The 27,969-nt window shown below is 42.3% G+C and overlaps 1 protein-coding gene across 1 annotated transcript in view; it reads right to left on the reverse strand.

The window, feature by feature from the left end:
- Nucleotides 1-27,969, reverse strand: part of ptprt (protein tyrosine phosphatase receptor type T) — a 336,883-nt gene that overhangs the window by 273,657 nt on the left and 35,257 nt on the right. The window contains exon 2 of the mRNA XM_084543813.1: nt 15,361-15,486. Coding sequence (XP_084399939.1) covers nt 15,361-15,486 — 126 coding nt within the window. The remainder of the gene's footprint in view (nt 1-15,360; nt 15,487-27,969) is intronic.

Genomic DNA, 27,969 nt, shown 5'->3' on the forward strand with positions numbered 1-27,969 from the left:
AAAACTTGTCAGATCAGTCACATACTGTAGCCACAAAGCACTCCCACCCTACCCACTCCATCCCTGTCTGCACTAGCAATAATATCTCCAAAGCAGTCTGAGTATACAACCATAGATTTAAGGAAATGTGTCAAACAGAAGCAGTGAATTTGACTGCATGTGAGTGTCTGAAATCTATCAAAGCTACAGGTGAGAAGAGAACAGATTAAGCTGCGGACAAGATTTGAGAAGTTTCTACAGGTCTTTTGATACTCATATTTTGCTGGGGGACTGGGAGCACTAATTCAATCCCCTTGAGTGTGACTGCATGAGCACGGGCTCTGAATGATAAAAGGGTGTGACCGTATGAGTCGAAAATAGGACATGGTCAAAGAAAGATCCAAGCAGACCAACAGAGAAACACTTAGGAGAATGAACCAAGAAGCATTAGACTGTGTCAAGACAGGAACTGAAGTGAACCATTTGAACTACATATAAATAGACACATCCATGAATATTTCTTTTGGATTAACTCACTTTATTTCCAACCATTTCAGACTTTCTTCTCTGTAAAGCAACTTTTAAACCCTGGTTTACATGTTCATCCTATGAAAGAAACACCACTTCAGCCAACTATTCATTTATTACCCCCTTTCAGCTTCACTCCCATCTTCATCACTCACTCATCTTCCCTTTTCTTTCCCTTCCTCCTGTTTCTCTTATCTCCTGGTGCCATTTCTACGTCTGTCACAGACAGCCCGATCTGCTCTAGTCGGGGGTTACAAAGGGATTTTAACAGTCAGGTTATCCATCTATCTTACTCTCGCACCCTCTCTGTGGATATATAACGCTGCTTTAATAGCTTCACTCTGAAAGAGACTGACAGCTCCATACAGCTCTCAGAGCGACATTTCAGAGGGAGAAAAAACAGCCTAAATGGAAATCCCCATTTAAAATTTAAGAAGAAGGAAAAGTTTGCTGAAGAACACAGTTTTCTTTAAGAAGATGGGGTTTTTTTTCACTCTGTGCTTTAAGGTGACATTTTACTGATCAATTACAGTGAAAGTATTCATGGGTTTCACCAGGTCCCTTTCCACAGGTGTTTAAAATCAAGCACCTAGATTATGAATGTAGACTGCATGGTGCTTGATTAAAACACCTGTGGAAAGGGACCTGATGAAACCTATGAATAAAGGTGTAGTCTGGTATGATTCCGCCATTCATTGATAAGGAGGTTAAACAGAATTTTGGCTCTTACTTTGTAGCACTGGTGATCAAAATAAATGTGATTTAACATTTTGAAAAAGACACTTTTCATGATATCTTAATGGAAGAAATGGAAGTTACTTTGTTATTAACACAAACCCATTTGTTAGCCACTTACTTTGCTCAGGGCAGTTGGTTCCTTAATAAAACATTTAAATATTCTTTCTGTCATTAATTGTCAACCGCTTATCATGCAGACTTAAGCAAGGATAAGGCTTGCATATGTTTGCCCACTGCACTAAACACTGAATACCGCCAACAACCGCCGCTCCATCTGGGTTCACATGATGTTCCAAACCCATGATCAGCATGGTAGTAGGAACCAAAATCATGGATGGGGTTTCCTCAGGATAAAAGGGAGAAATCAGCTATACAGATCACTCCCATTGGTCACTGAGATTAGTTTAACTGGGTACTCACCTACTTTGCCAGAGCTTTTTTCTTCCATCATGGCTAAGCCAATCTACAGCATGTTACCTCTAACTGGTGACAATTACTGAATAACCAGTCAGTTTATTAATCTTTTACCTTAAGGGACAATTCTTAAGCGGTGTGTCAGCTCAGATCAACAAACCGTTGCATATTTCGTTAAGAGACTTTTTTTGAGCCAAATCAAGCTCCGTTTTGCAGGTGGGTGTAGTTGTGGCAGTTTGGGCTCTCTGAGAAATGGTGGATAACAGTTTGAGCCAGTCAGTGTGACTCAAGAGGTGCACTTTGCCGTTTCATCTTCTTTACAGCAAAACTCCAACGCAAACCACCTACAGCTTTTTCTCAGTTAACCACAAAAAGAAAATGCAGTTATTTACACAGCATCTGTCTGTCGCCCTGTGACAATAATGTGCCATTATTGCTTTTACACCGTTCGCCATTTCTCCGACCCTACCTCACTACTTCCCGGCCGCCTGCCCACAAATCACAAATGCAATCAAGTTGGCTCCGACAAGGACCCTCGAATCACCAGTAGCGACCAAAAAGGGGACGGGATATTTAACCTCTGTACCCATCAGTAGCCACTTGACGACCCACACACACACACACACACACACACAATTTTTTTTCTGCATGACTGTGGCACTCTATAATTCAGAAGCCCATTACTGATGGCAGTTTAAACAAGCCATGATAGTGAGTGCATGTGTGTGTGTGGACTGCGTACATGAGAAAGGGCAAAGATGTGTGTGGATGTGTGTTTAATACGCGTCACAACTGAATGCTGAGGCACTCTCTGATTAGCACTGATTTGTTTTCAGCCTCTCAAAGGAAAAATAAGGGCCAGCACTGATGAGCAGACACACACACTTGGATGAAAATACACACGGATACCAGGAAAATGTCAAAATACATTTTAAGACGTTCACAGCCGGTCAAACATACTTTTCTGTCTAGCTGTAAAATTAAAAAAAAATTAAAATAAAAATCACAAGCAGAGAGGCAAATTTAGGACAAAGACACCTCAGGAGGAAAGAACGTGAAGGAATGAAGGTGAAAGGAGAAAGGGTAGAAGAAAAAAATGAGTTAAGAAAAGAAAGAGAGGAGACAGGCAGAGCAGTGAGGATTTGGGCAACACGGCTTGGGTCCTGGATTGACACTCAGTGCAAACATCAACACTGCAAATGATAGGGTGCACCAACAAATATGCGCACACTTCGGCCATTATTAGCAGAGCTCTGGTCAGCTTTCTATACAATCACCTAAAACCACAAAAAGGGTACGAAAAACACATGTTTGGTTTGGCTGTCAAGCTTTTTTTCCTCTGCAAAATGCCGAAGGACAGGAGGGATTTGTGGAAAAAAAAAAGAAGAATATCTAAGAAATTAAAAGAATCTGCCCGATCTGAGATCCATACACTTGCATACAGAAGACAAAATGTGCTGCTGCTATGGGGCTGACGGGGGCAGAGGCCCACTGGGGCGGTTCAGGGCCCTCTAGCTGCAGTCGGTGTGGGCTCTGGCCGTGGGGGTGGCCGCTCCTGTCCCGTGCCGGCCTCCGGGAACGGGGGAACCCTAATGCTGGTAGCGGCTCGTCTTCTGGGGGAGGTTCATCTGACCCCAGACACACATTCCCGGGACCCCTCCCATCCTCCAGCCTAACTCACTCACACATGTAGGGCTTTGGGGGCATGCACACCATGGGGGGCGCAGCGAGGGGGGGCATCTAAGTGCCCTCGTTTGCTGCACCCTGGGATGACATGCTTCTCAGTTTTAATCACACTTAGTCATTAAACGTATGGAACACTGACAGCACACAATCACCCATGGGGGGTGGGCTATGCAGTGTCTGGTGGGCGGGGCCGTTCAGGAGGATAGGACCGCTTGTGTGGCCTCGCCTCCAGCGCAGTGTGGTCACTACCTCCCAATTTTAATCGCAAACAACTCACATCTCACAAATACCCATAGGTGGGGGTGGGGGGGGCGACTGGGTCGTCTTGTTCCCCTGTTCCCTGGGTGCGCCGGGGTGGCGGTGGGGGGGCTGGCAGCTCTCCCATGGGCCTGCGGTACCTGCCGGCTGTATCGCTGGGGATCTGCCTGATCCGGTGGGGACCTCGTTCTGGCAGGGTGGTGGTCCCGGTGTGGTGGCAGCGAGCCGTGGTTGGGGGGACTGCTTGGGGGGGGGAGTACGGTGGGGTGGGGCCCTGTCGGGATGGGGGGGGTCCCTGGGTGCTTGTCTGGCCGTTGCCGGCGGGGGGGTGTAGGGCCCTGGAGATCTGGGGGATGGGTGTGGCTGCCGACTGGCGGTCACGGTTTGTTTGTGGTTTGTGTTGTTTGTGTTCGACTGGGTGAGTCACAGGGGGAGAGCGTGTTAGAATGAGGGAGGGGGGAGGTGAGTAAGGTGAGTGCACGGAATGAGTGGGAGAACCTGGTGGAGGGTGTGAATGAGTGAGGAAATGAGAGGAGGGCTGAGTGGGATGGATGGAAGTGTATGAGTGAGTGGGTGTGCAAGTAGGTGGCAGGGGAGGGTTGGGTGGGTGGGTGGGAGGAAGGGAGGGGGGGCGGGGGTGGGTGCTGCCGGGGTCCCTCGGCGCATGGCTTGGGCGTGGGGGCGGGTGCTGGCCCGTCCCGGGCGGCCGTCTGGGGCGGCCTGGTCCTTGTGGGCGTCGGCTGGGCCGCGTGTCTGGTGGGGGTGGGGGGTGCTGCCCTCGGGCTCGTGGGGCCATGGACCCTGCTCCGTGCCTGTCCCGGGTGGCTGGTTGCCTGGCGAGGTTGGTGGCTGCCTATCTGGGCCGCCGGGGCCTGCTCGCTGCAGCTGGGGGGGGGGCTCTGGCCGGGGGCCTCCTATGCCACCAGCTGGATGGAGGCATATCCCTCTGTGGTGTGGTGGTGGGGACACGCACCCTGGGGTTGCTGCTGGTGGTTGGGATCCTGGGACTTCCTGTCCATTGACTGCTCTCCTTGGGGGAACGGTTGCACCATCACAGCCATCTTTAAACACTCTTCATCCTCATTCTGCATGGTGACACAGTCACTGCATCCTCTGGTGAACATTTAAACCGTGTATACAAACCGTGAACATTAAGGACTACTGTGGTTCAGTTATCTGCTGTGTTATACAAACATGTATGTGTAGACTTAAACACGAGTGTATAAAACTTTTGTGCCATGGTTGTTGTCTACCCCAGTGTAATCTTTCTCTTTTGTGTGCCTTTTAGGATTGTCAGCTTGCTCTCCGGCCGAGACCGGGTGATGTTCTTTGTTGTGTTTCTCAACAGGTGTAGCAGTTGCTGCTTGGTGTATCCCTCTTTTTCTCTCCATCCCCCCCCCCCCCCCCCCCCCCTCCCCCCTTTTTCTCTCAACTCCTGTCCACTCTATCTTTCTTTCTCTTTCTCTCTCCGTGTCAGGTTCAGCAATATTATGTAAAGGTCCATCCACCAACATGTATAAAAAATAAAATAAAGTTTAACTGAGATTATCAAGAGGAGCCTTATCATTCATAAAGCTCCCCTTGGCAAATCAAAATCTGCTCAGCACAATATGAAGAACAGATCATTATTCTGCTTGCCTCGATGCTGGACAGGACAAAAAAAAAAAAAAAAAAAAAAAAAAAAAAAAAAGAAGACAAAATGTCATGACAGAGGGTAGGATCTACAAGAAAGAAGTCTAACTAACTGATCAGTTTACTGACGCACACTGATCAGCTGATCACGCCAGCCAAGCAGTTATTGTAAACAGGTCTGCACTTATATAGTGATTTGTTTTTTACCTTGCTGTTCCTTAAAGCGCTTCACAATGCTCCTCATTCACCAACTCACAAACCAGTAGGAAGCAATCTCAGGTTGAGAGTCTTGCCCAAGAACACCTCAGCGCATGAAGAGGCCAGGGATCAAACAGTCAACCTAGTGGACTTAGTTCAGTTACACGCAGCACTGAATTCGTTTTCTCCGGTTACACTTAGTGGCACAGTTAGAACACACAATTACGACCTGCGTGACAGTAGCCATTTATAGGCTCGGCACACCTGGGGTTCCACATGTAGGTGTTTCCACTTGTGCCTGATTAGACCTCAGCTCAGTACTACGTAGGCATGTACGTATGGAGCTTGGCTGACGTCCCCCCTCACTCTCTTGCTGGCAGGATAGCTTAAATCTTTGTTTGCTACTGATCAGGTTATTTTTAGGCGATATAATTAACAGGATTGCTTTGCTTCTGCTAGAGTAAAGCTTTAATGAGCTGTAATGACAAACTACACATGTGCAAGTATGCAGAGAAAAGGAGAGAAGAAAATTGCGCTTTAATGTTGACCTGTTCTGATGCATTGTATGGGAATTTGATATACCTGACTGACGTGCGGATAATTCCGTCCCACACGGCTGGCATGGCTCTGCTCAGGGTCGACCCGCACAGTCCCGATCGGTCTAATTGTTTTCACATTTATGACAGTTTCCCAGCATCTCTAAGTGTCGCCAAAGGATCAACATCTGTAGAAGCCAGCGTGCGCCAGCCATGGCGTTGGCGTGAGGCACGTACAAGTTCGCAGACATTTCACTCTTGATACATCTGAACTTTTCCATGAACGAGTACGTACGGAACGTTTTTGTGCGCACGCAACCTTCATACATAAGGCCCCTGGACCCTACAGAGGTTGCACAGGCAGTCCAACTCCTCCAAGATGGCACATCAACAAGTATCATTGCCAGGAGGTTTGCTGTGTCTCCCAGCACAGTCTCAAGAGCGTGGAGGAGATTGAAGGAGACAGGCAATTACTCTAGGAGAGCTGGACAGGGCCGTAGAAGGTCCTCAACCCATCAGCAAGACCTGTATCTGCGCCTTTGTGCAAGGAGGAACAGGATGAGTACTGCCAGAGACCTACAAAATGACCTCCAGCAATGCCTTTGACCAAACAATCACAAACAGACTTCATGAGGGTGCCCTTAGGGCCAAATGTTCTCTAATGGGTCCTGTGCTTGCTGCCTGGGACCATGAAGCTGGTCCAGATCTAGGAGGACACCATCCGCCGTCTCATTGAGAGCATTCCCCTACATCGTCAGGCATGTCTACACAAAACAAACTACTAAGTACCATTTTGAATCGCTGCACTAAAATTTCAGCTAAATAGACTAGCCTGCTGCATAGTTTTTCACTTTGATTTCCAGGGTGTTTTTGAATTCAACCTGTCGTAGTTTGATACTTTTCATTTCCATCATACGATGTGGTCTCCTTTCACTCCTAACACATTACCCAGTCTATATCAGTATAGATATCCAGCAGGATTTTTTCCCATTGAGATCTGATGTGTTTTTAAACTGTTCCTTTAACTTTTTTTTACAAGTGTATATATTATATATAACTTCTGTTATTTTTTAATTATCTTTTGTTGTTTTAAGTCAAGCCAAACTATATATTTTCACGGCACAAAGTTTCAGTCAGTCTTTTCAATAATAATCTACTCAATCTCTTCTAAAGTTCTTCTGTTGAGGTCATAATGCCAGAGTGAAGTGGGGTCTTTTTCAGAAAAAGGGTAGTTTATGTCAAGATTTTAAATTAAATTCTTCTCACTTTATTGGTCAACAGATATTTACATTGTAGAGTCCAAATGTGTTTCATGCTGATACCTTTTACAAGCAGTTCCAGAGAGTGAACACAAAAGGATATAAGGAATAGTGATTATATCTTTTAGCTTTGTAATCATCCAGCTCATTTCCAGTTGGGAATATCGAAACCAGGCCAGCATTACAGGCATCTTCTTATCCTTCTGCTTTTCTCACTTGTCCATAATTGTTTTCATTGTTGTGACCTTGTGATGTTACACTTTTGTGAGAACAAAAGTGGTGTCGAAGAATGCCAGCATGAACAGAAAGAGGCAAGTGACACTTAGTGCCCCCTGGGTAATGGAGTTTAAGTACAATTTTGAATTGACAGGAGAGGGTGCGGACTGCTTCTGAGAACTCTCAGTACGACTGAGTACAACATACAAACTCCCGGTACGCCAGAGTGTAAAACTGAAAACTGGCAGTATTGCATACCAAGGAGAAACAGCCCACTTAAAGCACTGGTTATTTCTAATAAAGTGTTTTCTCCTCTTGTAATTACACTCTACATTATCTTGAGCTCTTTTCATATTCTAATCATATTGCATCCTTGCTGCTGCAACTTCTCCATTCATGGGTCATTAAGTCTTCACCCACTCTCTAGTTCACAGGATAGCTAGACAGTCTGTCACGGTTCAAACCACAAATGAACAATTTCTGTCATTATGTGGCTTCAAAAATGCACAACTGCACTACTGGTGCTGTTTTGCAAAGATGATTATTTCCAAAGCATGAAATAAACCATTCGCAAAGACAATACCAGCTAAGTAAATATATACAGTATGCTGAACAAACAAAAGGACTGTGACAGGGGAAAACACACTCATAGACAGCCGAAAGTAGAGAGAATAAAAATCAGACACTAATACACAAAGTGTCTGAGGTGATGAGAGGTTTTGTAAACAATGAGCAGAGCTTCAGTGAAGAAACCAGAGCAAAGGATATCCATCACTCTTTGATTACTCCTCCTCTGTGAGAGAATTCAGTCTCTGTCCATTCCCACCTGAGCCCTTGTATTCCATCATCTCTTTGCTTTTGTATCTCTTTCAGTAAAAGCATTTCACATCTGGTCCGCTCTGTGTTACAGCAGGATACGTCCAAGTCTAAACAAAAGATTTTCAGTTGACCTGGACTCCCAGCTAACGGTAGCTATGGTTGTTGCATCATAACCTTAACTGGAGCTATGTGGCTACTTGACTTTCTTAGCCAAAAATGCACAGTCTAGATCGGATTAGATTTTCTGGCAATTACCTACTTCTTTTAGCTGAGGACCCAAGATGTTTTCAGCCTGCTTTAGCTCAAGGTTTTGGTTACTCTGACCTTGCACATTGTTCAGCTTCACCACTTGCATCAATCCACAAACAAAGTCATAGATTTATCTTACACATGTATAATCTAAGCGCACAAATCCTGATCTGCAGCAAACTGCGAAGACCTGGGGCTTCTTCAGATTGCCTGCCTAAATCATTCATTGGCACATCCAGATTGATTTTAGTCTGGATTGTCACTAAGACATGAAATGAAATTTCTGAAAACCACATTTGGGCATGATTTGAAATTCCATTCCAAGTGCTCTTTTACGGACGCATCTGGATGGAAATCAGATTTCAATGTGTCACTTGCAATGCAACACACAGTGACGATATCAAATCCAGAGTCAAAACACCACGCTGTGAATCTGTACAGCTAAAGCTAGAAGGGATTTACAGAAAGAGCCCAGTTTATCAAGTCATATCTCATGGCATGGAAGAAAGGATCACCAACGCAAACACTGATGTATACATCGTTACCACAGCAACCCTGTCTTTCTGTGAATTTGTTGAGTTTGTCTTTCTGTTCATAACAGAGCATCAGACAATAATTATCTTCACCAGCACTGCAGAAAACTCACTTTTAAGACATTACGTATTGTCAACAGCCTGGTCGGGAAAGTGCCAGGCAGGCAGGCCACAGGCAGGCCAGTAACAAAGAGAGGGACTCAAAGTGGTGAGAGTCATTAAGGAAAACTCAAGGCTTTGTGTCAAGTCTGGGAGTTTGTCTCTGTCTTTGTCTCCTTTTTGGGGGCTTCTTTTAGTTTCTGTCTCCATCGTATATCTTTCTAGATGTTTGTCTGTCTGCCTGCCCTTGTCATCCTCTTTTGTGCCTTTTGTCCATTTACATGGTTCTGCGAAGCCTTTGTATTCGACTGCACGTCTAGGCTTTTTCTCAGTCTTCTTGTGCCTGCTGTCAATCCTTATCTCACTTTCACTCTGCCCCTATTCTCCAAAGCCTCTCCATTTTTGTCTTTGCCTGTCATTTCAGCCTTTTTCCTTCTCCTAATTGTGTTTTTTTTTTTTAAGTTTGTCATTCCAATTTTCTGTTCAGGCTTTCTTTGTGAATGAAATATTACCATCTGGGAGTCTCAGTGAAACGCACATATTTTAGAATTTTTTCTTTTCTTTAATCTGCATGCGAAATGTTTTTTATTTGACAGCGCGTTAATGTGCCTACACACACACACACACACCAGTTCAAACACACTCATTTATGAGATTTTTTAAGCGCTGTTGGTGGAGATTTTTGTCTGTGTTTTTGCTTATTAATACATTGTTCTCCATCATTCCGTCTCGCTCGTTTGTTTGTGTGTGTCTGTGTGTGTGTGTGTGTGTGTGTGTGTGTGTGTGTGTGTGTGTTTCTTTGCTTCTTCACTCTACCCCTTCCTCACATTAACTACCCTTTTACTCTCTCTCTCTCTGATCATTTTCCCGTTTTAGAATGTGGCTGTGTTGATGGGTGCTGAAAACATCAATTGGCTTTGATGTCTGATGCCTGCTGCTTGTGAGAAATTTGTCTCGCTCTGCCCGGGGTTTGAAGGTAATAAGAGGTATGAGATATATATAAGTGTGTGGGTGTGGGTGTGGGTGGGTGTGTGTGTGCGTGTGTGTAGGGCCAGGCAGAGAGTATAGAAAAAAAAAAAAGCCAAAATGTCTCTTTTCTTTTTGTGTCCTGCAGGTTTGCAAAACATATCCAAAACTTGCTGCAATGGCATGTTTTATTAACTTTTATTAACACGGTTTATGTGCACGTGTGTGTTGGATTTTATTTATTTATTTATTTGTGGTGGTATATATAAAAACATTGTACTTTGTGATTTATATATTTGTGGTGATTTAGTCTACACAGGTGATCAGAGATGGGAGGGGCACAGACATATCATATCTGGACTTATCTTTAACTTGTTGGGGGGGGGGGGGTGGATTATAAAATGACTATGTCAGTGCAAAGATTATAAAGGGGAAGTTAAAGCGCTGCTTCAAATCCAATCATGCCTAACCCTGAGATCTACGAGTTGTCAGATCTATGGACTATATGACAGCTATGTCTAAATGCAGGTGGAGGGACAGAGTGAGAGAGATGGAGAGAGCCATGGTGAAAATCCAATTTTGTCAGATCTACAACCTGTCAAGTGTGGGTTACGCTCTATGACAACCGTATCAAACACATCAATATTATAGCAGTGAGGCAAGAAAGAGGATTATATGATAACTGTGTCGATAATGGAGGCAAAGAGACAAAAACAAGAGGCTTATTTGGACTTGCATACATGTACATGCTGTATCCACACTAGGGGTTGCACAACTTCAGATTTTTTAAAGTCGACTGTTATGTGATGAAAGTCAAGTCAACGCTGACTACCGTAAATTCCGGACTATAAGCCGCTACTTTTGTCACTTGCTTCGGACCCTGCGGCTTATATAACGGCGGATGGATTTTTACAGCTAACGGTCACCAGGGGCGCACTATCATGTCATAGACGATGACACGAGGATTAAGAACTGACTTTTCTGGTATAGTAGGCTGGTTATTTTGATACAGTAAACGGCCGTGTTACTGCACCTTTACTGCTGTGTTGGCTGTTTTCGAAAAAGATGCTGGTTATTTTGTTGAGCAGCCGGGTTACTGCACTTTTGCTGCCGTGTTACAGGCAAGCACATTTAAAAACGAATTAAATTTAGCCATTTAACGTTATTGCCTCGTCAAGCGTTGTAAGCTTTGTTTTTTGTTACACTGCACTACGGTAGGCCTACTATGACTGCAGGAAGTGCGCTAGGAGCGCACCGTTGTATTATTTGTGCACTGCACGAATGCTGTTTGTAATGTCAAAGATGTGAAAGTTTGATCGATAGATTTTTTTGTTTGATTGATCGAAAGATTTATGTTTTGCGTTTCCAAACAGTCATTTCTGTCCCGAAAATCCCCTCCGTGGTAGAAGAAACCCTTACGGTAATTAAACATTAAAACACCAGCGGCTTATAGTCGGGTGCGGCTTATAGTCGGGTGCGGCTTATATATGGAACAATCTGTAGTTTCCCCAAAATTTAGCTGGTGCGGCTTATATTCAGGTGCGCCTTATAGTCCGGAAAATACGGTAGTCCCTGATGACGTCACTAATAAAAACACAGTAGAAAGTAATGACTTACAACAATGAAATCTATATTCAAGACCTGAATACATATGCTGTGAAAAGACAGCTCATGTGCTACATACTGTTTGCTGCAGATATGTATAGTCTGTATAAAAATAGGCCGCAGCTCAGCACCATTAATAGCATTTAATAGTACTCCACAGCGTGTTGGAAGATGGGATAGTGAGTGTGCATTGCAGTAGTACTTTTGTTGTATTTCAAGACTAAAATAATGAGAAAGCTTTGAGCAAAGGGATGCATAAATTAGTGATTGTAGATGCCCATGCAAACACCGTTAATATTAACACTTTTTTTTTTCCTTGAATGTTTTGACTTGTTTAATCCTCTCACAACAACAAACACATCAATTATTAAATTCTAAACTCCGAAGGACCTCTATTTAAAATCTGGTCCCACTAAATTAAAACAAATGTATTTTTTTCAACAATATGTACATTTAATTCTGAGTTACATTAAGGAAAAAATAGGGCCACTACTGCTCCATTGTGAGTAAAGAGCCCACACACAAAGCAACTGACTGACAATTAGTCTGACTTCTTCACTTTTTGTAGAAAAAATACAGCCATGATCTCCTCAAGCCAATTTTACTACTCCATCAGTGTTTCCTTTATGGATATATCTGCAGCAACTGGTCACTGGACGTTGAGAAGCTAAAAACATCTGGGTTGCATCAGGTCTGCTAAAAATCACATCAGCTGACCTGCTTTGATCTAGCAGGCTGCTGGCAAAATTCATATCAACATATTTTCAAATCAAAGTGGTACATATTCAAAGCTTGTTAGATGGAATATTACCCTTACAGATATGTTAGAGTTCAATGTGATGCAATCAGATTTACTTTACAAGAAATCTTTTAAGATGTAAGCATGTGTATTAGATGTTAGATGTTGTTCATGGTATTTCAAGATACTGTAATCAAAATTTCATGAATGGTCAGTAGAGTGGATACGTTTTGGGCTTTATATTAAGAGTTAGAGTCCAAAAATATCAGAATTTGGTTCTCCATTATATACACAAAAAGGTCTGCAGCACTAATGACCAAACTCAGTGCCTCTGACAAACAAGATGTGCAACCAAGACATGATGTGCAATCACATTTGTTAGAGCCATAGAACATACAAACAGAGAGCCCAGGAAGGCTTCCATGGAATGGCATGAAGATGAAGGAATTCCAAAAGACCAATGTAGGCGTTCATGCTGGAGCTGATGGTGAACCGGAATGGGTGGAAGAGGCAAGCAAGTAGAAAAAGGAGAACTGGTGGATAGCATCAGGGAGCTGTGGCATGCACGGTGCATTCCTGTTGAAGGAGGAAACCCTACAGCCTCCTGAACAGGCAGCACCGTTGGCACATAAAAGAAAGCAGAGCAAAAAGCAGTTGCAAAAGCTCGCGCTGTGGCTTCCAAATCTCAACAATGCATTGTGCGGACAGCTGCATAAAGACAGCTGACCTGTGTTCGAAATGGAGATGTAACCAAGAATAAACTTAGAGTATAAAAGAAACCACCACTTACAATCATGTTGTGACCCCTGCTCATACTTTGAGTACAGCACAGAAAATCATGGTTCTTTCTTAACGCTGGAAAACCTTTCGAGCACAAATGGTGTATAAGAAGCCTCATTTATCAATGTGACGCATCCTGACAGTAATAGCATTGTTTTTATCATAACTATATGAGGTCAGACTTAAGAAAATGGAAAAAAAAAATGACTACCAGTGAGAGACAGACAAAGAGACTGACAGACAATTTGTTCCCGTCCTGCCTTATCAGATCCATAGCTGTCAGGGCAGCGTGCAGTTGATAAGTTGTCTATGATGAGAAGAGCTTATAGTCTGTGATGGCTATCACCCCTGACAACCGCCGCCCACTACGATAGATGAGAAAGATAACTGACATGAGACATACATAGTGTGAGTTAGACGGGCCGGCGTAGCGTTCAGCCCATTCAGTCGTATCAGATCTTCTGTAGGAGATCTTGGTGTGGTGAGTGGAGGCTGACAGATCTCTCTCTCCACCAACACTGACATCTCAGAGACAGTGATGGGGAAAGAAACAGAGGGAGAGGAGATGATGATGATGATGTATGGGAGCAATAATTGACATGACGGAGAGATAATATATGATGGAGAGACAAGTAAGTAGGGGGAGTTATAGGATCATTGGGTACGATGTGATACTGAGACGATAAATGATTTGAGAGAAAGGAGGAAGAAAAAAAAGAGATGCACTCATCTGTGGTAATGTTATTGCCTGAATTTGAAAATAATTAGTTTATATCAGCCGGCGGGGAGATAAAAACACAACCACAGAGGTCTGTATCTACGCCCTACATTGCTATACAGAACCAGCATTGACAAAGCTGTCAACACAAGTGAACACCTGTTGCTGTATCTGAGTGAAATGTGGGTGCGTATATTTTTAATTTGTGACTCAGATGAGCTTCCTATCTACACTACACTTACAGCTCTCCTCTTGGCAACAGCACTGCAGATGATTATATCACTGTCCCTTCTATCTGAGTGCACAGGTTCACAGTCGTACGTCTACGTAAAAAGATAAGCAAAAAGTATATACTGTATTCACACTCGATATTGTATATGTGACCGGCAGCAAATAGATAAATCCTAACCAACTCATGTATACATCCGTGAATACATAATTCAGACGACACATCCAACAGTGTGGCACATTCCAGATTTGAAGGTGAAAAGAGAAGGCTTTTCTAATAATTTGCATATCTGTGAATTTCAATGCAGCTTTGGTAGCACAGTTGGTGATAAACAGTCACGTCAGTCAAACCAGTGATCTGAGAAAGGAGAAGAAGGTGACTGGAGATACGGACACGGCGAAATGTAGAGAAACATACGAGACAGAGTGTGAAAGGGAGCATGCGAGGCAGTCTTGTCTGTTAGAAAGTGAGACGGTGGGCGAAATAGAGAGAGCAAAAGGGCAGAAGTGTGTGAGGGAATGAGATGGATAGACGCTCCGTCTGATTGCCATTTGGCATTTGACAAGTGGAGAGGGACCCAGCAGGGGTCATGTCACGATCTGTCTGCCAACTCAGATGGACAGAGGGAGGGATGGAGATATAAAGGAAAATTAACAACCTTTTTTCCTGATGCAGCAAGGACAGGATTTTAAAGTGTGCAACTTTTTATCCTAGCACTTTGAAACGAATGTTTGAATCTGATATATATATCATTACTTGTCAAGGTGGCAAACTCTTCTCTTCAGGAGAAAACAGAGAATTTCGGCAAAAAAATTGTTGCTAGCTTTATTTCAAATATATGTGCAACCACTGATATGTTTCTAAAGGTGGAATCTGCCCTTGAAAGTACTGAGCCTGCAAGACTTTAAACCTCACATACAATAAACATTCTCACACATATTCAACCTCTACAGGTAACCCTGAAATGTCACAGGAACATGAGTTTTTGTAGCGTTCGGTATGAAATCATTCTATCAACTGATGTCAACAACAAGTCACTCAGATTGAATGCACCAGACTCAGCTTCTTCTGATCGGCCATGATGACAGAAACACAAAAGGCATAATGATTGTTCCTGTGCCATCAGGGCAACACAGAGAGGTTGAAATGAAACACTGAAGAACATATGTAGAATCGTACCTGTAGGTAGAGCCGGGTCCATGGTGGGTTTTTCCCAGGAGTTGACTTGCTCCCAAGTAAATCCATTGGTTCCGAGAGAAACGCTGTACCCACAGCTGCTATACGACTCTTCAAATGTACAGCCACCTGAGGAGAGATAGAAACAAGATCCATAAATGTACAGAATACAGAAACTTTCCTCCAAACTTTCAACTAACAGTAATCTCCTCAAAGATGTTGAAGCTTATTTGAACTGCAGCCTGTCAGAGAAGGCGCTGACAAAAAAAAAGGGTAAATAGTGTAATGGATGTTACTATTAAAGTCATAATCATTAGGAGCGATTGATTCGGTGACAGCACTGGTTACTGATGGTAACTGCAAGTGGGTTTTAATAATACAAGACCCTCAGTTCACTCCAAATGACAAGTCTCTTGAATGCAGGAAGCAACAAACCAGCCTTGAGCACCTGCTCTGTCACAAATGCAACACAGGAAGTTCAACTAGAGTATTTGTTTGCTAAAAGTGGTCTGAGGCAGTCAATAGCAACTTCTAAATACCATACAGAGGCTTCGGACGCATCATGCCCATTGTCAACATTTGCCGTGAATCCTTTTAATTAAGAGGGGGTTTGATATAATGAAATCTGAAATGCTACACCGTGTTACAAGATTTTCAGTTGCATCTTTCGTCACTTTAATAAGGTTTGAAATTTTTGGTTTGAAAACACAGCCTTTATAAGCTGCCTCGGCGTCATTAACGGTATCATACTAATTAAGTTATCAGCAGGAATTGAAGGAGCCGGCGCAAGAAAGACACTGTCACAGTTTATCAGAGGAGTGAGAAGAGCAGTGGGGGAGTAAGAAAGTGAAAAAGAAAGAAAGAAAACAGAGTATGAGGGAGAGAGAGCTCTACGCGTCAACATGATTAAGTCACAGTGTCTCATCATTATTTCATGGCCCAGCTAAGACACATTTTCCGCCGCATTAGCCTTCTCCGTTAGCCCCGAGCGCTGCGCTGCGCTGCACACACACATCTGCACATAAACACACTCCCTAATTAGACGTATGCTTTGACACACAGCCATTTTAATATGTTTTGAAGTATTTGAAATGGGGGAACGTCACTACTTTATTCATTAAATCGCTTAATGCTTTTTTTTTGGTCTGACTTTTTGTTGCTGTCATCTACTGAGAGTTCATATGTCAGTTTAGATTTCATGAAAAAAAAGCTTGTAGACAGTGGAGCCAAAGAGTGGGGGCTTACAGACGGTTTGTTTTTCCAGGTACTCAAGCTGTATCTCAAACCCAAAGACATCCATGTTAGGTTAATTGGTGATTCTAAATTGGCATGTGAGTGAATGTGAGTGCAAGGGCGGTTTGTGTCTCTGTGTTAGCCCCGTGATCTGTCCAGGGCCCTACCTGCTGGGATAGGCCCCAGCCCACAGCGACCCTATATACCAGTGGCGGCCCATGCATATTCCACCTAGGCCTTCGATGACCTCCAACCTTATTCAAAACACCTCTCAAAACGCCAGCTTTTCCTTCAAAGTCCGCTGTGAAAATGATCTGCAACAAAAACGATAGCCTCTCCTCCCCCCACCGTTGTGGGTTCAACAAATACTTCGAAAAGCGTTAACGGTAGCAGCTCGCAACAGATGAACATGGACCGCTAGCTTAAACACTGACACTACCGTAGGCCACAGAGAAGGCCTAGGAACGCGAACTCAAAAAGTGATTGGTTAAAGGAACAGCATCATTACAATGTTTCAAGCTTCAACTGCCTGCAGTTTTAATTGCTAAGGCCCAGGCAGATTTCCTTGACTCCAGCAACACATGACGGCTGAAGTATGATTGGATAAAAGCTCTAATCCAAAATTGGAATGCAGGAATCACCGCAGCTGAGAGACAGACATAAAATGAAGAATAGGCTATTAGGAATAATTTAATCAAATTAATGGGAAAATATTAAAACGTATGTCAGTGATTATGATCAGAGAAAGCTTTGCTGGCCCTGATGGCACACCACTGCTATATACAGTAGGATCATCAGTCATAGATAGACAGACAGACGGATATACGTATGGTATATTCCTTATTATTGCATATTCCTTCCTGGTTGTCACTTCCTGCATGGTATCTGACATTTTCCTGACATACTAATATCTACTGACATATTTAGGGATGTTCCAATCATGGTTTTTGTCCCTAATTTTGTCCATTAATTGTATTAGCTAGTACCAATATGCTATGTCTCAAATTACATTTTTCAACTTAGTTTTGTTCGCACTGCAACATACATTGCACTTTGAGTACCTGGATGTTGTACTCATAATAGTCACAACCAGGGGCGGATGGTGTATAGGGGCGATTTGGGCGACGCCCTACCAGCTGGGAGAAAGAGGATTTTTTTTTTTTTACAAATTCTATCACAGCAAAAGTAGTTTTCAGTGTTCTAGACATATTATCTGTCATTGTCCAATCAGAATCGTCAGGTTCAAGTCGCGTTTCAAATGGTCCCGCCTCTCTGGGCGAATTCATCAACGTGGAAATTTGCCCCAGCTTCTCCCATTGACTCTCATGTTAAAACTTTTTTTTTCGGAAAATGAGCCTTCAATGCATTTTCAATGAGGATTTGGGGCTCGCCCTAACGCGCTTGCGTCATACGTAACTGAGCAAAGAGATGGCTGCTTGATTGGACAATTCATCAATCAATCACGTCCATCAGGAAGCATTCGCGCAATTTTCGTCGGTCGGCTGCATTGACTGTATATACCAGAGAACGTCTAATATGGTAGACGAATATAATATAATAATATGGTGGACGGGCTCTGGTATATACTATGTGGAGAAGAAAAGGGTGAAGGAGTTGGGACCCGACTGTCCGGACTTAAACATTTCACAGCAGGCTACTGATCGTGGGAGGACATACACAAGGAGCTTCACCTCAAACGTGTATGCTAAACGGCTTTTTTTGTTTCACCTGCGTGCTGTTTCAAAGTCCCGGGACAGAGATGTTATGGACTACAACGGGGATGAAGGACTTAAAACTAGGGCCGGGACTTTAACTTGTTAATTAAGATTAATTAATTACACAAAAATAACGGGTTAATCATTTTTTACGCATTTTAATCACACTTATTTTTGCACCGCGGAACGTTTCTCACTGGATGAGTTCGGCGGACCGATTATACTGGAGCACCAACTAGCGTTCATTACTTCAGACTACAAACAACAGTGAACATGAACGAAGAAGCTGATGAAACCGCTTTGGTTGGCTCCTTGGATGGGAAATTTCAGTCATTATTCAATGGTATACTAAAAATCCATATGAAAAAATAACTTCTCACTGTTCTCAGGTCAAATATTTATATGCGATTAAAATGTTTGATGTATTAGCACTTTTAAACTTGCTGGATTTTACAAGGCAAATAAATTAAGTTAAAACTTAGTTCCATGGCCCCATTTGTCTTTGTAAGGAGATGTTCTATTTTGTCTTTATTATTTTGTCAGAATGCACCAGAATGCTTAGTTTGTACGTGAAAATCACAAAAATCTACTGGGGGAGGATGCCCCCAGAGCCCCCTACAGGGGTTTGATTTACAAACTTTGCGCCCCCCCTAATACAAAATTCACCAGCCGCCACTGGTCACAACGTTGAGTGTGAAACACTGCAAGCTTGTCGCCATCAAGGTGGCCATCTTGCCTAGGTACCAGTAGAAGAGTTTAGGGGCCACCAACCAATTTTCAAAATGTGAAAATGACATTCAAGGCAGCTACAGCAGCTGAAGTTAGAACTGTGAAAACTGCACAATGCAAATATTAATCTACCGACTACACAATGATTTTGTTTGTAAAGTACTATAAAATGGTAACGTAAAATCGGGCAGTTAGCATTAGCTCTATAGATCAGCCAGTCAAAAACACTGCAATAGTTTCATCTGAAACATCACAGCCCTTTTGAAACACGCACGACACAAGTAAGTACTTACTGTACTGTAAAATACATGGAGGAGTACTCCTGAAAGTGTGTTAGCGTAGTATTAGTACATACAACTTCACAAAAACTCTCGGAGGGCTGTACAGTCAAGAATGTCACCTGTCACTTGAACATCATAGTTTAGTGCTAACATTTTCATACTAACTGCTAATGATAGATCAACAGAGAGCCATTGTGAAGCAATTGTAATGCAATTTTCATGTTTTTGAAATACACAGAAATGTCTCTTGGGTTGTGTGCGTTTCATGCTGTAATATCTTTCAATCACTGCTTTGGACAGTTTTGAAGTCGACCCTCCTGAGATAGACTCCTATTACCTTCAAACTCCAGCTATCAAAATACATACACTCAGATCTGTCTAGTGCAAGGAATGTACCGTATAGCTTTGATTGTGCCTCTTCAAGCAAGACTTACATCAACTGGGAAATGAATATGAAAAAAAAAATCCTTCTATCTGTGCTCTGTTTGAAAAACAACCGCCAGCTATGGGTGAAAACTAGGAAAACACTATTTTTCTTACAGATATGAAAATAAGTGTTAAATTAATCAATACTGCGATAATTAGCCTTTATAGCCCCCTTCACCGTTCGGAGATCTCATTAGAAATAAAAAGAAATCAAAGTGATCTCATTATAACAGAGCTATAAACAGGAAAGGGTGGGGGCTGTGGGGGATCTATCAATATTCAATATCAGATCTGCAATTTTAAGACCCCAATCGGGGATGAGAGGGAGGGATATGACTCACAGCGGTATAAGCGAGGCTCACTCTCTTTTGGGGGTGTGCATGGGTGTGTGTGTGTGTGTGCATCAATGCCCTGATCTAGTTTTGAAAATCAGTACAACACCTCCCTTCCCCGCAAGCGAACATAATTACACACATAGTCGGAAAATACATTTCCACAATGAAAATATAATGCTGTGTTCTTGAACATGAACTTGTGCGCGTTCTTGGGTGGAAGTGAGACTAAAGACATGTAAATACTCATGTATGTACACCCACAGATACGTATGCGTGTGTCTGAGCTGTAACTGTTGGTGTGTACGCATATGGTGGCGTGTGCATTAGTGTGACACCAAAATGAGCAAAATCCCTTCGTCCCTGCTAATTAAAATTACTGTAGCTAATAAAATATTGATATGATGACTACAGCTTTCAAACAGGCACAGAAAACAACCGCCATCATTTTATGTTTAGCATTATTTATTAAAAAATCATGCATATTTTTCTTATTGTTTATATTTGGCTTTCTTTTCCTTCCGCTCTGCTTTTTTTGTGGCTGTCATCTTCCATTGTCAGTCAACATGTTTCCATACAACTGTCAACTGCTGCAAAACGTCAGAATACAAACCAAAGTCTCCATCAGTTTGAATAAACTAGTTTTGTGAATGACAATAAAATGCATGAGGCAAACAGTAATAGTGTTATTTGTTCTCCTGCAGCAGACGGGAGTAGTATAGCCACACAAAGTGGCTCACACTGAAAACACTGTCGCAGTTGTGTTGCTGTAATGCAGTGGTTCCCAAACTTTTTCTGTTGGGACCCCCTTTGTTACATAAGAAAATCTTCACGCCCCCCCCTCAGACTCCAATGTAGTTTTTTTCACACATTGTAATTAATACAAACCTCAGCCTTTTTTGAACAAATTAAAGTAAACTTTACTGTGTAATATGTTCAGTGTAACAGGTTTGCGTTTGCGTGGGAGCCCGTCAAAAACCTGTGCATCTCATCGCTCCCATCCCATCCCGAGCCCACAAAAATACTCTCGTCATATCCCAATTACATGACTGCCCCCCCCCCCCAAAAAAAAAAATATCCTGTCCCCGCAAAATCCTGAGAGAAAGACTCCTAAATCCCGTCCCGCTCCCTATGTTGTTATCTAAAGTTGGGCGCACTCACCGCATTGCAGCGTCATTTTTTAATTTAATCTCCGGCTCCGTCCTCTGTCCCGCTCCCGCCCGCTCCCGTTGATTATTTGCTCTATCCCGTCCCTATCACGTTACCAACAGTGAAATTGACACCCGTACCGCGGGACTCCCGCGGGAATACCGTGACACGCGGCGGGAGTCCCGAAAAATTGTCACCCTCTAATTCGATCCGCGCCCTGCGCCCCTCCCTGCAATGGCTCTGCGACCCCCCTAGGGGGCGCGCCCCCCACTTTGGGAACCACTGCTGTAATGTGACCTCTAATACAGCTTAGTTTGCATTCACACCTCTGTAGCTCGGTAGCTCTCTGAAGAGGTAAATATTTGTTCACGCCAGCACAAGCCTTTGTGAACAGTTGCTTCATTTCTTATTTATTTAAAGCGAAGCCTGTGCAACTGACAAATTTGAGAATGCTACTTATGTTTCTGTGCAAGTTTTTTGGAGGCGTCTAAGAAACAAAGACCTTATTTCTGAAAGGCAATCATTGACAAGTCATCATTGTAGCGCCCACATTTTTACAGTGTTACACTAAATGTGCAGCATAGTGCTACATAAGGTGGACCATGTCTGCATCTTCTGGGTTGATTCTGGCTCTGATTCTCCGGTGTCACGGTGAATTGATAGCCATGTGATATTTTCAAAATAAACATGGTTAGAGATGCTACTTTGATAATCATCAAAGCTGAGCTCAATGCTAATGATTTCCACAGATTTACTTCCTCGTAATGGAGGTTAGGTTAGGAGGCAAAGTTTCTAACATCTCTACTATGAGGCGTATACACAGACTACAACAGACTAGCGGCAAAGAAGTGAAAAGAGATCATGACATGGTGTGAAATACAGCGATAAAAACCTTTGGCAGTGGGAAGTGGGCAGGGACCGAGTTGAACTAATCTCAACTTTTAAGAGACAACAAATGGGAGTGACTGATACAGTTGTTTGGGATTTTCTGCAGCTGCAGTTACCCGAATGTTTATTGGAGGGAAACACCGTCCATGGCATTGGTTCTTACCGGCAAAGTCATCATGCTGATCGCAGCCTTGGAGCACCAGGCAACCCCAGATGACAAAAAAAAATAAAAAATCACGTGGAGAGTGGTGACGGCAAGAAGAGCTAGCTACATTCATACATTAGTAATCTGTTTATGTTGTGCTTGTTTTAATTGGAAACATTTGGGATGGGAAGAGGGTTACCAAGGCAACCAGAGCCTGGAAAATTCACCACTGACCAACTGTCAGCTACAATGGCTAATGAGCATATTGTGGACGGGGTTTTACACAACGTTTTGTCTGTGGTTTCTTCCAACTATGACGGTGGTCTTCTTTCACCAGGACATCCCTGCCCATTCCTTTCATTTGTCAGTTTTGGATCATGTTGTTTGCACATTACTTCATATCGAATTACAGTGGTTTGAGTAGATAGATCTGAATCTGAGTATTACAATTAGTATCTGGGAAGTTTCAGTCCAATCTAAACATTCCACACAAACACTGAACGCAACATCTCTCCAAACACTGCTTTTGAAATATTAGATGTCAGAAATCATTGAATAGTTGGGATTAACTCTGCACATTGTTTTCTGCACACACCAAATGGACTAATTGCCAAAAGACAAATTCACTTCATCAGTGAGGAAACAAAGACACAGAAATATGACTGGTGGTGATTGGCAGTTAAGTGAATAGTTCATTTATGCAAAAGTGTGTTCAACACTTTTCTTTCAGGACCAACTGGTCTGTAAATCAACCCTATGGTGTTCCAGCAACACAAAAAGCCTCTCCAAGTATTTGGTCAGTGTTCTGCTTCAAAGTTGTTTTTTTCAGTTGAGTCATCCCGAGTCTCCACTTCATAGTCCCAGTGACACTTTTTTATAGCATTTTTTCACCCAATTTAAAACAGTGTCAGTTATTATATCAACAAATTAATGACTGGCGTAATTACAAGGACTTCTTGTTGTTATCGCTGCATTTGATAAATAATTTGTTTTGCTGTCAACAGTCTCAACAAAGCCTAATAACCAGAATGATAATTACTTTTTTACATGGTTTGTGCTTATGAATGTACAAGGTGACACATATTTCAAAGAGCAAACTCCTTAAAACCAGAAATTAACAACCATTTGAGATTTCTCTTTGAGATTTTCTTCATATTCATTGGTGATTTAGGTGCTTTTATTAAATTCTACTTTGTAATCAACTTTGGTAGGTTTTGTGATTAAAACTGCAACATCCACATAAGTTTCAGTAACTTAAGTGAGTGAGTGGTCACATTTTATCAAACGGTGGATATCGATGATTATACTGCATTATAATCACATCAAAATACAATGTCGAGTACATTTTACTGCTGCGAATGATCCAACATCGCTTGACTAAATTACTGAATATTCAGTTTTAATAACTAAATAGGTTATTGGGAAAACATGCATTCAGAATGGGTTTTTCTGCTTGAGCTCCCATCTGGTCCATTTAGCCATGTGGTTAGATCACAAAGATCAAACTAACTCAGCATCACCATAATAACTGCACTCAAACACACTGGCATTATGCAAGCAACCTGGCTTTCATCCACAAACACTCAACGCATGCAGATACAGCAAATCGAAAAACCCCCACAAGTGCAGCGAAAATAACTCTGTGCCCTAAAAATACCCACTCACACATAAAAACATCCTCAAATGATAACACTTATTTAAGCAGAATCTTGTCTTTCTCATGTTAAGATTTCCATTTCCCTGAGGCACCAAAAGCAGCCATTAGAGCCTTTCATGTCAGCCAAAGCTAACGCAGTGCGACAGGACCCACGGAGCCACAAACCAGAGGGAGGCACCCTGAGGCGAATGGCTCTAAAGAGTCTGTTTACTGCTCACTTAGATAACATCTACTGATCCTGAGTGTAACTGCGTGTTCAAGTGTGTGTGGGAGCAAACTGAGGACATGTTGCAGTGTGTTCATGTGTGAGTGTGTGTGCGGAGCCGTTAAGAGGTGGGAAGTAACTGAATAAGTTGAAGTTGCAGTTGAATAATTAGAGTTTCTAAAGCACGCAGGATGTTTTGTACCTTTTCACTTAACCACAGTTATTTGACAGTTAATGTCACATACTGGAGATTATCAAGCATAACAATGCATCTTATGTTTTTAAACATCAGTGTGCTCAACAGTAAGTATTACTGATCAAACTTCCCATACCACAACCAGCGGGAAAATATAGTACATAATATATATTCTATTCCATTTTATTATCAATAATTGTTCTATTCATACTTCAGTGTTCTAATGAAGCAGCATGTATTTGGTTGTCATTTTATGACTATGGAAATCTTCTATTATTAGATAACTTTACAATGTCATGCATAGTATACACTGATCTTTAGAAAGTAAAATAACCAAATTTGAAAAAAAATATTTAGTTAGCAGAAGTCCAATATCTACATTATGCGGGCTACTTTTACAATGACCAAGTGCTCTACCTACATATAACCTCTCTATCCATTTTTGTTTTTATTATTTTAAGAAGAAAAATTGTTGCACAGCACCTTCAGAAGAATAGCTCCCTCCCTTTAAGAAAGACAGTTGGCTTGTGTTGTTGTTGACGTTGTTGTGCATGGCTGTAGATGAACTGAACTGGGGGCATGTGGCAATAAAAAGTTTAAAAAAAAAAAAGAAGAAGATGAATGTTTATCTTGCTTTTTGTTCTGGAGGTGCAACAGATAAACGATAGACTATCAGATAAAATATTTTTTTTCAAAGGCACACGATCTTCGCAATAATAGCACTGGAAACTGAGGAGGTACCATATATGAGGAGAACACCAAAAGTTAGGAATGTAAGAGACAAATATCATGTACTGTCTGGAAGAACAGTTTGCACTTACATCTTGCTCTTCTACCATATTGGTGGCTTTACAGTGTTTTTTATTCACTATTATTTACATATGTATTGTGACTACATGTGTGTCTTAAGTGCCCTTAATATTTGCATGGATGCAAGCCAGAGTGTATCTTGGTTGAGCTAGTCTAGAAACACAGGTGTGACTGTATATATGTGTGTGTGGGCGTGTGGGTGTGTGTGTTTAGGCCTGTCTTGTCTCTTAGTTAAATCGTATTAAATCCATTGTCAGCTAACATGCCAGGATCTTTAAATATTTCCATTAAGTCATTTAAAACCATATGCCAACATGCGCCATCTGACTCCATGTAGTCTATACACACACAGACACACGCACTCGCACACATATCCTAGGGCAAACAAACACACTGGCTAAATATCTAAATGCTATTACTGCCACCCCAATAAGCCTGGATAATAGGAGAGGAGGCAGAGATTTGTTAGTGTAACACAGCTGGAGCAGATGGGCCTGAAGTCTCTGAGTGTTTGTGTTCTACAATTTGTGTGAGATAAAGTACTCAGCAGTGGTGAAGGTGAAATATTTCTCTACATACAAGCAAAACTTGATTTGAGTGGGGAAAAGCGAAGGGTTTGAGTTTTTGATGAGTATCTAAGAGGCTAGAGGATCCACGAGTAGTTTAATAAAGCAGGTTTAGGTCATTTAAAATGCAGAGGGGATACAGGTTGTGGGTGTTTATTGGACTCTGAGGATGTAGAGGCTCTTGGGTTAGTAGCTGGAACAATTTTTGATGAAAGTAGTCGGGAATGAAAGAAAGAACGAATGTATGCTAAATTAAATTTATTTATATATATATAAAAAAAAAAACAAGTTCTAACAAAATGTGAGGGCCACAGGTTGCGCGTGTTTGTGTCCTGAAAGCTTTTCATTGAGATTCCTGGTGTTTACCTGGACCAGCAGGTCAGCGAATGCAAAACAAGTGTGAAGAGCTCAAATTGAAACCTGGACAAAGTAGGAGAGAAGCTGGAGTGTAGCTGTTAAATGTCTAAACACTTTGATGATGAAAAGAATTGGCGGGGAAAATAACTCTGGATGGCGGCACAGTGGTGAGGTGGTTAGCACTGATACCTCACAGCGAGAAGGTCCCGGGTTCGAATCCATGGGCCGACTGGGCCTTTCTGTGTGGAGTTTGCATGTTCTCCCTGTGTCTGCGTGGGTTCTCTTCAGGTACTCCAGCTTCCTCCCACCATCCAAAGACATGCTGGTTAGGTTAATTGGTGATTCTAAATTGGCCATAGGTGTGCGTGTGAATGGTTGTCTGTCTCTCTGTGTTAGCCCTGCGATAGACCGGCGACCTGCCCAGGGTGTACCCTGCCTCTCGCCCGATGACAGCTGGGATAGGCTCCAGCAGACCCCCGCGACCCTTTACAGGATTAAGCGGGTTCGAAGATGAATGAATGAATAACTCTGAATTTTGGCGCCATGGTGTTATTGCATGGCTTATTTTTGTTTTTGTATACTTTGAGTGACTGAGCAACACATGAATGAGTGAGGCAAGTGAGTGACTGAACAAGCACGTGAATGAGTAATTGACCAAGTATAAGTAAGTGAGTCATTAAATGAGTGACTGTGAAGAAGTGAGCGAGTCATTACATGAGTGATTGTGAAGAAGAAGTGAAGTGAATCTGTGAGTAAACACGTGAGTAAACGCGTGAGTGAGTGAGTGAGTGAGTGAGTGAGTGAGTTGGTAACTGATTGACTAAATAATTAAGTCAGAGACTATGAAGAAGTAGTGAACAAGTGAGTGAGGGAACATGTGAGTAGGTGAGTGGGTGAGTCACCAACAGTGACTGAGTATTATTGTAGTTGATGGTTGCTTTGAGTCACTCTGTTTCGAACCCCTGTTCACTGTGTTAAAGTCTTAAAGGGAGGGAAGTGTTTTTCCTGAAGGGTGTATTGTGACTTTAATTATCTGCAACATGAATCAATAGGGGACCTGCCTTGTAACCTTTAGTTCTGCATGAAAGAACACAGAAAACAACACTGCCACCAGTCGCTCTTACTGACTGTCACACACAGCCACAGACGCGCAATCAAAGCTTCATGGCCACAAACATTCCACGTGAACGACACACAACACTCACACACTATTGTCTGCGCGCAACCGAGTCAATTGGTTTGGACAGAGGTGACTGCAAAGGAGATGTATAGGAGACTGCCACACACACACAAACAAACAAACACTTTTCACCCGCCTGTTTGAAATGACAGGTTGCAGGAAGCAGTCGCAGTAAATTAGAGGAAAAGAAGTTGACAAAGCAGACAAAGGAAGGAGTACTTCATCTTACAAACAAACATGGCTGATTGGATTTATCAAGCTGCAGTAATTGTGTTCCACTTCCAGAAACACACTCCAGTGGCCAATGCACACAGAAAGAAAAACACATAGGTAACAGTAAATTGTACATACAAAACAGGTATACACAGTTGGAAACTTAGTTAAATATCACTGGAAACTAAAGGAATGGTCTCAGTCTATTTATTCGGAAGAAAGGTATACGAATTTCATAGGAGATGAACTAATTAATCCTATTGGAAACAATGAAACAAACAAAAAAAAAGTTTGTGGTGAAAACAGAACCGAAATATCTCACATTTGACACAAAGGTTTTATAACCCCCTGTATTCAGGGGAAAAAATGTGAATTTCTTAAAACATACATTCCAGAATCACCCCCAATTACAAACCATCTTCTTCACCATTCTGCACGTGCAGTAAAGACACAATAATAAATGTTCAAATGTCCAAAGAGAATCTGGTAAAAAGTTAATCTGTGAATGGCTCAACGGATGTGATCCTTCC

Source organism: Chelon labrosus, assembly GCF_963514085.1.
Source record: "Chelon labrosus genome assembly, chromosome: 4".
NCBI lineage: Eukaryota > Metazoa > Chordata > Actinopteri > Mugiliformes > Mugilidae > Chelon > Chelon labrosus.